The sequence below is a fragment of the Coptis chinensis genome, chromosome 3 (genome assembly GCF_015680905.1).
Source record: "Coptis chinensis isolate HL-2020 chromosome 3, ASM1568090v1, whole genome shotgun sequence".
Classification (NCBI taxonomy): Eukaryota; Viridiplantae; Streptophyta; class Magnoliopsida; order Ranunculales; family Ranunculaceae; genus Coptis; species Coptis chinensis.
In genome coordinates, this window is record NC_141458.1 from 16,775,273 (window position 1) to 16,788,085 (window position 12,813).

At 39.8% G+C, this 12,813-nt stretch overlaps 3 protein-coding genes and 1 non-coding gene across 4 annotated transcripts; all 4 read right to left on the reverse strand.

Moving 5' to 3' along the window:
* Positions 1-5,515: 5,515 nt before the first annotated feature.
* Positions 5,516-5,732, reverse strand: LOC147508287 (small nucleolar RNA U3). The gene has a single exon (XR_015219732.1). It is a non-coding gene; the product is annotated as a small nucleolar RNA U3 (small nucleolar RNA).
* Positions 5,733-6,579: 847 nt separating this feature from the next.
* Positions 6,580-7,575, reverse strand: LOC147508288 (F-box protein CPR1-like). The gene has a single exon (XM_086597045.1). It carries the CDS (start codon positions 7,573-7,575, stop codon positions 6,580-6,582), a length of 996 nt encoding a protein of 331 aa, XP_086453171.1.
* Positions 7,576-7,999: 424 nt separating this feature from the next.
* Positions 8,000-8,551, reverse strand: LOC147508289 (uncharacterized). Its single transcript, XM_086599118.1, has one exon. It carries the CDS (start codon positions 8,469-8,471, stop codon positions 8,199-8,201), a length of 273 nt encoding a protein of 90 aa, XP_086455244.1. The 5' UTR covers positions 8,472-8,551; the 3' UTR covers positions 8,000-8,198.
* A 917-nt stretch (positions 8,552-9,468) lies between these two features.
* Positions 9,469-12,313, reverse strand: APO2 (APO RNA-binding protein (DUF794)). The gene is made up of 4 exons (XM_086600852.1): positions 12,251-12,313; positions 11,997-12,154; positions 10,914-11,266; positions 9,469-10,461 (listed from the first exon to the last, which is right to left on the reverse strand). Exons 2-4 carry the CDS (start codon positions 12,150-12,152, stop codon positions 9,630-9,632), a joined length of 1,341 nt encoding a protein of 446 aa, XP_086456978.1. The 5' UTR covers positions 12,153-12,154; positions 12,251-12,313; the 3' UTR covers positions 9,469-9,629.
* Positions 12,314-12,813: the final 500 nt, after the last annotated feature.

A 12,813-nucleotide genomic window follows, 5' to 3' on the forward strand; every position in this document is an offset into this window, starting at 1 on the left:
ATATTTTTAATTCAGTTTTATTTTATGTTAATTAGAATAAAACTTTAGTTATGTGATCTCAGAGCAGAAGTTCTGCCCGAGTGAGAATTATATCCGTTTGGGGAGTTAATAAAACTCATGTGAGGGAAAATCTTCGTTGTTGGTTTGGTAGGTTGTTTAGAAAGAACAACTAGCTCTACATCCTATCCCAAAATGATAGTTGGTGTAGTGTCTAGTTAGGGATCAAAGTGATGAGCTTAGAGATAAGTCATTGCTTTGGCTCCACTTGCTAGCATGTATGAGCTCTTAAGTGAGTTGTACATGTTAGGGATCAAGTTTTCTTCCATATTAGACTTGTCTATGAGTTCTAGGAAGAATAAAATGAACTTATCAAACAACAAAACTTATTAAAATCATTGAGATGAAATATTTTGCAATTTTATTGAAATGTGAACGAAATGACAAACCCGACCGCTGTTTTACAGTTAGATCAAGAAGAAATGAGTTCATCATGGGTTGATAAAGTGGGAAGCTCACTAACTAGTATCGAGGCCTTTCCGGATAAAACCCCACACCCATGACCAAGATGTGGCCCAAGCCCAATGGGTGGTTAAGTGGGGGACAATATCAGTACTAAGTTATCCCATGGGCATGGAGGCCCGAGGTTAGGCTGTGTGCCAGGCCCTATCAACAATTGGTATCGGAGCGCATGTTTACGACCTAGGATTTTGAGTTTAGTGCTCGAAATTTGTGTAGACAAAATGTAATTGGTATCGGAGCGCATGTTTACGACCTAGGATTTTGAGTTTAGTGCTCGAAATTTGTGTAGACAATGTCAAACACAAGGTTTGAAGTTTAATGGGAAGAATAACTTACTTGAAAGAAGGTTTGAAGTAGAGAAGTTTAATGGGAAGAATAACTTTGGGATTTGGCAAGTCCAAGTAAAGGACATCCGCACAAATCTAAGGCGGCGAGTATGAGTAATGATGATTGGGAAAATACCACTGCCGGTATTTGGCTCAAACTAGAGTCTATGTATATGACTAAGAGTGACAAACAAGATGTACCTTAAAAAGCGTCTTTATCGGTACATGATGGTCGATGGTTCAACGATACAAGAGCACATTAGTGAGTTCCGTCGACGTCTAGCGGATTATTTGAATGTTGGTATGAAGATGGATGATGAGGATCAAGCGACATGTTTAATATTCTCCTTACCATAAAGCTATGAGCATCTAATGACTACATTTATGAACAGAGAAAACGTCGATCTTGACGAAGTTCAGAGTGCTCTTCTTTCTTATGAGTTGATGAAGAAGACACGTGTAGAGAATAACATTGATGCAGGTCAGGGGCTAGTGGCAAGAGGAAGGTCGTATGAAAAGGCTTCTACAAGCAATGAGAAGTCTAGGTCCAAGTCAAAGAAGCCTTTGACACATGTGACGTGCTATAATTGCGATGAAAAGGAACATTACGCAAGTAATTGTCTTCACCCGAAGAAAGAGAACAAGAGATGGGTAAGAAGAAGAAAGGTAAGGCAAAAATTGAGGCAAGTTATGCTTGGGGCTCTGGCGGGACGAGTTGAGTCTCTGTGTGTCCACACAAGACTATATGGGCGAAAGGTGGATTCTTGATTCTGGATGTTCCTACCATATGTGCCTGAATAGAAAGTGGTTTACTTCTTATGAGAGTATTGATGGTGGTTCCGTTTTGATGGGTAATGACGTTGCTTGTAAGACGGTAGGAATTGAAACTATACGGATCAAGATGCATGATGGTGTAGTGAGGACTTTAATTGATGTGAGGCATGTTCCTGAGCTAAATAAAGACCTTATTTCTCTTGGTACCTTGGATTCCAAAGGCCACAAGTTTGTGGGCGAAGGTGGAGTCCTAAAGATTGTCAGTGGCTCTTTAAATGTTATGAAGGGTCAAAGACATGGAACCTTATATACTTTGATGGGTAGTACGGTGATAGGCGATGTAGCAGTGGTTGCATGTAGTGATGATTCTAAATGCACTAAGATGTGACATATGCGACTAGGGCATATGAGTGAAAAGGGTTTGTCTGAGTTGTGCAAGCGAGGGTTCTTGAAGGACTTGAAGAAGCCAAGTATGGGGTTCTGTGAGCATTGCGTCTATGGGAAGCAGTGCAGAGTCAAGTTCAAGTCAAGCAAGCACACGACAACAGGCATCCTTGACTATGTGCATACAGATGTTTGGGGACCCTCCAGAGTGGCTTTTAAAGGAGGTAACCGTTATTATGTCTCATTTATAGATGATCATACCCGCTATGTGCGGGTGTATATGATGAAAACAAAAGATGAAGTGTTTGAGACATTTAAGAAGTGGAAGGCAAGAGTTGAGAATCACACAGATAGGAAGGTAAAGACACTACAGTCTGACAATGGTACTGAGTATACTTATGGGCCTTTCCAAGAGTTTTGTGTCTTGTAAGAGAAATTGCCGATTAATCGGACCGATCCGGGGCACGCCTCAGCAGAATGGAATGGCAGAGAGGATGAATAGAACCTTGCTTGAAAGAGCAAGATGTTTATTGTCTAATGCCAGTCTATGCAAAGAGTATTGGGCAGATGCAGTGTCCATGGCACATTACATATAATAGGTTACCGCCCCAAATTATAAATTGCAAGACACCTTATGAGGTGTGGTCAGGTAACCCAGCTGATTATAGTATTTTGCGAGTGTTTGGATCGACTGCTTACTACCATGTGAGGGAGAGCAAGCTATATCCTAGAGCTAAGAAAGCCATATTCTTAGGCTTCGCAAATGGGGTAAAGGGATACAGATTGTGGTGTCTATAAGACCACAAGTTCCTGGTCAGCAGAGATATTACATTTTATGAGACTTTCGTGTTATCTTTTAGTAAGCCGGAAAGAGCTGGGCAGAATGGTGAGTCTATAGAAGTTCAATCCACTGAGCTTGAGTTGTCTGATGCAGCAGATGATTGGTTGGTTCATGATGAGGTACCAAATCATGGAACCACACAGCAATAGGAAGAAGAGCAAGAGCATCCGCAACTTGTATTGGCTGACCCTAGGCCAAGGAGACAAGTTAAAGAAGTGCACAAGTATGGGAACGAGAAGCCGGTGAAACACTATGGTCAGGTGGATTTAGTGGCATATGCACTGAATATCGAAGTTGATGAGCCAGATAATTTCAAGGAAGCTGTTAGAGATGCTCATTACAGAGATTGGTTAGTTGCTATGCAAGAAGAGATGGAGTCTCTTGATAAAAATCACATAAGGGACCTAGTTTTATTGCCAAAGGGCAAAAGGACTATCGACAGTAAATGGGTGTTAAGAAAGAAAGAGGTCCTTCTTGAGTCCGACAGTACTAGGTACAAGGCAAGAGTAGTAGCAAAAGGTTTCTCACAAAAGGAAGAAGTCAACTACAATGAGGTATTTTCCCCGGTGGTCAAACATACTTCCATTCGTGTGTTATTGAGTTTAGTTGCTCACTTCGACTTGGAGTTAGAGCAACTTGATGTGAAAACTGCTTTCTTGCATGGGGACTTGGAGGAAGAGATCTATATGAGACAACCTGAAGGGTTTGTCGTTGTTGAGAAAGATGATCATGTATACAAATTGAATCGGTCACTGTACGGGTTAAAGCAATCGCCCAGGCAATGGTACAAGCGCTTTGACACGTTCATGATGCAACATGAGTACACCCGAAGTAAGTATGACTACTGTGGTCTACTTTAGAAGGCTTCGTGGTAATGACTTCATCTATCTCCTGCTTTATGTGGATGACATGCTTATTGCTTCCAAAAGCATGATGGAGATAGACAAGTTGAAATCTCAACTTAATTAGCTCTGAGTTTGAGATGAAAGACTTAGGTGGAGCCAAGAAGATACTGGGCATGGAGATTGACAGAGATAGGAAGAAGTGATGGATAGTTGTATCTCATAAGAAATACCTTCAGAAAGTAATTTATCGATTTGGTATGGAGAATGCAAAGTCAGTTTCTACACCTTTAGCTGGGCATTTTAGGCTTTCAGCTAAGTTCTCTCCTAGTTCAGTGGAGGAACAAAAGCATATGACAAATGTTCTTTATGCAAGTGCCGTGGGAAGTTTGATGTATGTTATGATGTGCACACGCCCAGACATTTCACAGGCAGTTAGTGTTGTAAGTAGGTATATGGCAAATCCTGGGAAGCAGTATTGGGAGGCAGTGAAATGGGTATTAAGGTACTTGAAGGGTACCTTGGATGTGAGATTAGTTTATGGTGGAGGCACTTATTATGTCAGTGGGTATGTGGATTCAAATTATGCAGGTGATCTAGATAGACGACGATCGACTACTGGTTATGTGTTTATGATGCATGGTGCACCGGTTAGTTGGAGGTCTATGCTACATGCTACAGTTGCTCTATATACTACTGAGGCAGAGTATATGACAGTGACAGAGACAGTGAAAGAGGCACTATAGCTTCGAGGTCTTCTAGATGATATGGGTATTCAGCAGAACAATATTGCTTTGTATTGTGATAGTTAGAGTGCTATTCATTTGACGAAGAACCAGGTTCATCATGCTCGGACCAAGCATATTGATGTCCGTTATCACTTTATACGGGATGTCGTTGAAGATGGTGATGTAACACTTGAGAAAGTGGACACCCATGACAATCCTGCTGATATGTTGACAAAGGTTGTCACCGGAGTTAAGTTCCAACATTGTTTGGACTTGCTTCAAATCCTACATGCTTGAATGAGCCCTTTTGTGGGCATGGCCCTTCGGGGCAGTTGACTGCGAGTTTTCCTTGCTGAATGTGTTCCTACTAGATGTGTTCTAGCTGGATGTGTTCGGCTCGGTTTTATGTGTTAAAACCTCACCGAGGTGCAGAATGTAGAGAAAAAGACGTATTTTTCTCTCTGGTGTGAAGGGCGCGACTCGCGCTCTAGTTACACCTGGACAAGGCGCGACCCGCACTCATGCTTTTTGCAAACTCCAATACTTTAGGCGTGACCCGTGCTCGACTTTGCCTGGTCGAGGGCGCGCCCCGTGTTCCACCGTTTTCAACACGAAATTCACTGTTTCGGAAGTTTTTCTGAAATAGTATAAATATAGGTTTTTTCTGTAGAAACCTAATTTTTCCAAAACCAAGAAAGAGAGAGATTATAAAAGAGCAATTCTTTGTGAGTTGAGTGTTCATTCTTTGTGAGTGAATTGAGAGACTTGTAATCTGTTACTCCGGACATCTAGTAAAGTTTGGAATTTGCAGTGTGGAAGTAGGCAAATTGCCGAACCACGATATATCTCGTCTTGTGGTTTGTTCTTCTTTTACATTAATTGTTTTACTTTATATGCTTGTTATTTGATACTGAGAAGTGTTGGGATATTGCTTGGAGGGTGTTGAAGTTTTGTCTATTGAGAAAGATCGATCTTTGTGTATTGATCTATTTGTTGTGGGTAAAGTTGTTTCTGCAATTATTTATTCACAATTGGTGTTATCTGACTGGAGCTGCTACAATTTCACGGCAGATGTAAGTTGTGTTAGATTGATTGTCAGTGAGCCTGTCAGACAACCGCACGACCACCCCCAGCAACCCGAAAGCTGCTGAGAACGATCCTCTACAGCTAAGGGACCCCATCACGATCCCCAGCCATTTATCATGGCACGACCCAGCTGATTCATCTACCAGGCTTTGGTTACGGTCTCCTTATGACTCAACTCTCAGGGATTGAGATGTATGAGCCTATAGAATAGACCCTGTTCAAGTAAGGTCGTGATCATCATCATTATAACATAGAGCAGACAACATATTTTCAAGTGACAGGAGGATTGAAAAACCATCTCCGAATCCAAGGGTGTTTATTGAGCCAGTCACCTCACTCCAGAAGCCTTCAAATACCTCCTTTCAAATGAATAATAATAATAAGTTTGATATCCATGGGAAATAAATCCAATGAAATGAGTTCAACAAAATTTCAAATAAAGTAGGATGCACTCGGAAGACAGAATAATATAGACTGCATGAAAATGAGTCTAGACAGAATTTAGTTCACTGGATTGCAACACTATCTTTATGACCTTCTAAAGTTCGACAGATAATTCCAATTACATTGCTGAAGTGGCCTACTGAGGTTTTGACTATATTAGGGAAAATGTGTTATTTCAGTTTAGTACGTACTACTTTTGCCAGATGCTGTAAAAGCAGCAGCATTCTGATTAGTAGATATATGCGCTTAAATCATTAAAACTCAGTGACACATTGAATTCAAAATAAATATACGCTAAAAATATTGCAGTAGCATAAACATAAAAGATCATTACCTGATACTCGGTCAGTATGCCTTGTCTTTCTTCTGATCTTGCCTGAAGTAAGTATTTGAATGGAGTGACACAAGGCTCCTAATGTAAGTCTCAGTTTGAACGCCCTGTTCTTGAGAACCCTGTATCTCAAGATTTATGTACCTCTCATGTCTTGGATCGTACTTAACTAAAGCTTTATGATTCATCTGCAGTAGAAGTTCTCCTTTGTTGGTAATGCATAATGGATCATAGGACGGAGATCGTCCCATAAATGTATATATGGTGAACAATTTCGTCCATGATTCCTTCACACCGTATTTCTTCATGACTTCATCATGATTATATCAAGATAGTCACTACTGAAGTGGTAGTAGTTTAAGTACATGCAAAAACATCCTTCCAACACCCCCAAATCTATGCTTGCCAAGGATGATTTGTCGAAGTCAGGCTGTGGAATCTCTTTGCATTCCTCCTTTGCAATATCAAAAGAAACTATTCGCCAAGGAAACTCATCTGTTGTAGCAAGAATGTGGTTTCCAAACCAATGAATTGCACCATTAAAAAATGTCCCTAGGACTAAATTATTTTTGTGTTGGAATGGGCTATGAATGAAATAAGGAATATCAATCATTCTGCACGTATTAGCCCTTAACGAATAAAGATGAACTTCTGAGACATGACAATTTGTTTTATAACCTTTAGAAGTAATGTCATAGTTGCAAACAATTCTTATCACTTTATAATCATCATTTGTCGGATCATAACCAAATCCATAGACATCCTCATAATAATATCGCTTTTGATCCTTGGAAAATTTTGTAAGAGTTTCTGCTGGTAACGTTCTATACTCTTTGGTTGATGGATTCCATAGGTATAATTCCATAAAAACCGAACTGTCGGCATGTAAATCCCGTGGTTTTCTAGAAGGATTATAAATACCAATCAAGAATATCCCATGACACGAACCAAGGATTACAGAAGTTTCAGCTGGAGATGAGTTGAATAATGGACAGTAGTCCTCTACCGCTACCGCTTTTGATAACTTTGGAGAACACATATCACAGTCTACCGAAAAGAATCTGTCGTTGCGAATCATAAAAGTACAAGTATCGTTTCTTCGGATTGATTCATTGATATGCAGTTTGATAAAAACACGATCGTTTAAGAGAGTATACCAAAACTTAGATACACACTTTAATCCTAAAAGAGACTTGACAGGTACTCGTGAAAGAATGGTGTGGATGGTGTTAAGTGGAATCGTGTCCAGTGTTAAGCTTTTCTTCTCTCCTGCTACTCTTCTATTGGTTTCCAATTCCATATGTATGAACAAAATTTTGCAAAGCGAAAGTTGTATGGTTTTCGTTAGAAAATTTTGGCAATTTTTGTTTAAGTTATACGTATCAAAGACTTCTTAAAAAGAGTCCGAAAAACCGTCTCCATATGGTTGTTTTTAAGGGGAAAATGAGGAAACAAGTTTACAGTCGACGTTGCGAGTCAAGCCCACAAATACTAATAATATACTAATTAATTATTGCTAAAATGGTACTTCTCAATTTCTCCTACATATCTCATGAACGTCTTGGAGATGGAGTCGATAAAAAACATTAGACATCTTTAGACATATCTGAATTTTTTATTTTTAGTTTCCCATTTTTGTTTCGATCTTCATTCTCCTGTCCTGCAAATTCAGTTTCACTTATTCAACATTGGTAGGATTTTCAGCACCTAACCCATGCTCATAGTTTTCTTTGTAAAACATTTACAATTTTTTTAAAAATAACACCATACAATGGTCACCATATACATTTTCCTTTTATATTTGTCAAATTTAAGGAAACGCAAAACCAAAATAAAATAGAAGGACGACAAGATTTATGACCAACTACCAAAAACGTTATGTATACACATGCATCCATCTGCCAACCAAACTTAAGAAACAAACTACTTGCGAGAACGATCCTCTGGAGGAGCTTCACGAGGGTGAGTATCCTTAGGATGAGCAGCATTAGCAGCTGCCTTTGCAACATCTCTAGCTCTAGCTTCAGGTTTTTTCTTAGCATACAAAGTCACGTAACCAATGCCAGCAACAATTAAAAATCCACCGAGTGCCATAGTAGCAGGAGAATATGGTAATTTTCGCCTTTGGTGAAGTACACCACCAGCTTCATGTCCTGGTGCCCTTTTTGTACCATCTTTCGCATCTTCTGGTCCCATTATAACACTTCAAACAACTTGAAATTGGAGAGGATGAATTCTTTCTCTCTATTAATTTTCCTTTCTTTCTTTTGTTTGAGGTGTGAAGAAAAGAGGTAAATATATGAGGAATTGGATGGACTGGCGTTGACACATCAAGTACATGCATGACTAAGAGGATTAAGCTTTGGAACGTGGCACTTAGTATGGTGGAATTGCGACAACTGTTGTCTATTTAAGAGTGTAGAGTTTAGTACTTTAGTTTCATTTTGACTATTTGGTCACCACGTTTGTTAAAACTTAAAAGCATAGATCAACCATGTAGTACAAAATACCATGAATTTTGTTAAATTTCGTGTGTCGGTATTTAACCTGTTAAAATATCTTCAGGCGTCAAATCATCAATAGACGAACTCCTCTCACAGTGTCATAATATTGGATGGAATATGCATCAACCTTTGATAAGAGAGATTTATTAAAGCATTTTGTAAACACCTTTCAAAATTCAAATAAGGACTTTCAACTGAGCCGTACTTTCCAGAAGTGCTCATTTTGCTTCCTAATTCTTAGAGCTTGCGCTTGAGCTTGATCACGAGTCCTTTTGGATGAGTATCTTTATGGGCCGAGAATGTTTTCAGCAAGGTATTTTCAGGTCCAAATGGTGATGGAAACAATGATAACTGCAAGATGGTTGTTGTAAAACCCAAGTCTCTTTTACCTCCCAAGTCCCAACAGGATTGTGGGTAATTAGTAGTCATAGTACATGCAGCAAAGTAGGATCCAAGTATCCAACATCTGAATGGTATACATACAAAAGAACTCATAAAAATCTAGATTTACAGTTACATTCAGATAGAATGCAGCGGTCATTGAAATTTGGAGCACTCATTTCATCTCAACTTGGCAAAGTCGGTAAAACCTTTGGGTGATGATACCAGAGGTCTGGGGCTCGAACCCCGCCAGCATCAAAGAGTTACTGATCTCATTTAAAACAGGCTTACCAATCAAAAAAAAAAAAAATTTTGGAGCACTCATTTCATCTCAACTTGGCACAGTACATTTTCAGATTCAGCCAGCGCAGGGGGGGGGGGGGGAGGTCGGTCTAGCATCTGCTGATAACAAGTTTTAACTCATCTTTTGACAATGTACACTTGATAGACTTCACTGAAAAACTTCACCTCAGACTACCATTTCAGCTTCACTAATATCTCTTGGAATCCCAATGTCTAACCTCATCGTGGATTTGTATTGTTCAGGAGCAACAGCACCTCCTTGCACACACATCTCCACTACAACAGGGGCCTGTCCATAGAAACTCCTGAGCTCTCTCTGTAATGGCAGGCCCTCCACATCTGGAACATGCCACACATACCTAGGGGGTATTAAATCATCGATCACAGCTGCTTGCCAACCATGCTGTCCATTTCGTTGCTGGTGCTTGAAGGCCCCACAATTCTGTGCTTTATGTCCAGTGTGCCCTATATGCACCTCAGGGCAGTAGCCACAAACTCTCACAAGGTATTTCTTCATCAGTCTCCCTGCTCCGCGTCTCATCTTCTCCCACGCTTCAAGTGTCGCTTCAGCAAGTATGGCTGTTTCTTCAGCATCGGATGGTGATACTATTTCTGAATCTGGTATTTCAGTTAAGATTGGTTCTGGGCTAACTTCCGGCATAGGATCTGGCAAGTCATCTTCGTTAGCATCAATGATCTCACTCTTGCTAATCCGGATGACGGGCTTCCTCCTCCTCTTTGTGGGGAGGTCAGGCAGATTGACTCCTGCCTGGATGCAGAGCTCATTAACTGCTGGGATCCTTGGGATTGAAAACCTTTCCTCATGAGTAATACGTTTGCCGAGACGATCATAGAGATGGTAGGCCTCAACCGGCAATATTAGATCATCAATGGTTGCCTTTGTCCACTCATGAAGGCCCTTACGACGCTCAGTTTGCTGTCCTCTGCATGACTTGAATGGGTGCCCTGCAGGACCCACGTGGATTTCGTTACACCACCTACCAAAACAGAGAGAGATTACTATAGTTCCAAGTTTCTAACCCAAACTGTAATACGTTTTTGACTAAAGGAAGAAGGCTTAACAACTTGCAACATCCATTTAGGTGTTTCTTTAGGGCATTTAACAATATGTCATAGCCATCCAAGTAGACAACTTTTTATACCCATTGTATTTTTTTCTTTCCAAATAATTTGCAGCGTTATTTCTAATCATACAGAAGTACATTAGACGTCTCCAGTCTTCCAAAAGCCTATCTATTGGCACAAAAGATCTCTAAATGCAGCAATAACTACGGTTTACAGTCAATTTGCATGTGGGTCACAGTGATGTACCATGCATATGAACACCGTATTATGATGTTTGTATACAAATGTATATTTTTCGAGTCTACTTACAAAAGTCAGAGTGTTCCTAGAAAAATACCGAGAAGAAACTGAGGTCGAAAATTACTTGCAAGCCTGTACAGGCACAACTGTCATAAGCCTTTTGACATTGTTGATTAGTGTGATTCTTGCATTGAACACTTCATATGCAAGAGGTATCAGGCGTCTCACGAGCAATCCATTTCTTGGTGGCGGGACAGGTTTCCTCGGTTGGCCCTTCATTCGTTTTACTCTCTCCCTGGCAGCTCGTCTCAATTCAACAATGGGTGTCGGGAAAGGTTTTTTCTCCTTCTTTGAGTAATATCGAGGTAGATTCTCATTTTGAGGATGATTGCATTTAACAACAAAGGCACTGAAACAGGGTGTAACTCGTGGTCTAACCCTAAACATCAATGGAACTTTCAGTTCGTTGAGACGATACTGCAACCAAGAAATGATAATATCATTACGCATCACACCACAGTATGTGTAACATAGAAGTCAACATAATAAACAGATGTTACTTGAAATAGAATGTTCTTGATTATCGTCCAGATTCATCTACTCCTGTTCACCTACTACTCTACAGTGGCACGCTACATTCTATTATCTATCTAAAGGAAAAAACGAAGGATGGTCATACATGATTCATATGGGCACAGATAAATCTGAGGAACATAATACCAGTGCAAAAGTAAGCCTGCGAGCATCGTTCAAGTCTTCTCAAATGGAGTTCCACCACAGAATGATAGTGAAACTAGAGATTACAATAGGGTCCAACTAGCATTCTAGCAAGGAGCTAGCCGATCTCACTCAAACTCCCCCAATTCCCACAAATTACAGCACTCACCTCACTAGCTCATCCCAATTGCACACGAAATCAACAAGTCTCACACCCCTAAAAAGATATGATGTTGTTCACGAAAATGAGGTTCTGAAGTGACACTGACACATGGGGTATAAGAACCAAGAGTTAACCAATGGAAATTGATTCACCCTGCTTAAACCAAATTGAATTAAGAAAAGAAAAATGCATTCTAGATTTCTAGTACATGGTGTTCAATCATATGATAATTTCCAATAGCATTCTAGTATTAATTTGGATAGTATAAAAGTAATGGTGCTATAAAACTAGTAAAATAAATTGGAGCTGAAAGTGTGGAGAGATTACCTTGGATGAATGGCAGAAACCAAGGCCAAGGAATGGATTTAATCTTAAAGACTCCCACTTTGGATAGTGGGTAACTCTAAGACTAGTACTACTCTTATCCAACATTGAAACTCTAATAATGCCAATTGGGCATTGAGCTGATGAACCACAACTCATACCTGCAAATATCATAAACCCCATCTTATTCAACAACTTTAAAACAAGAAAAATAAAACTAGGACATATAAATAAAAAAATAAAAAAACTACACTGACCTGTTGGCAGTATCGACTGGGGAGCCCGGCTTTGAAAAACCAACGGAAAGATACAGAGAGTGTGTGTTATCTCATGTTTAATAGGACGGATATGGGCTTTCCATCAATCTCAAACGGTGCTGGCCCAACTGTGAACTTGGGTATCCACGTTTTGGTCCAAAACAATCATACTTCCAACCTTCCGTGTTTCCATCCCTATGCATGGTTAATTTTAATTTATCGTGTTTATTAAGTTACTCCTCGTACGTTAATTGCTGATTTGTGAGAGTGTACTAGTATAGAGTTTTCTATCTTTAGTTGTTCCAGTTGAGCCTCGGACAAAAATGTTTTTGTTTCTGTAAAAATAAACCCAAAGTACTTCATAAAGTTCATATTGAGACATAAATACTCTGATGTATGATAATTACTTTTATGAGTTACCATCTAATTGTTTGAATGAAACAGTTTACTTTGGGAGGGGCGACAATGACTAGTATCCAGTGTGGTAGAAATGTATTACGGGAGCCAGGAGTTTATCAAGAACCACATTATATTTATCATGGTTCTGATTCTCTTACACATCC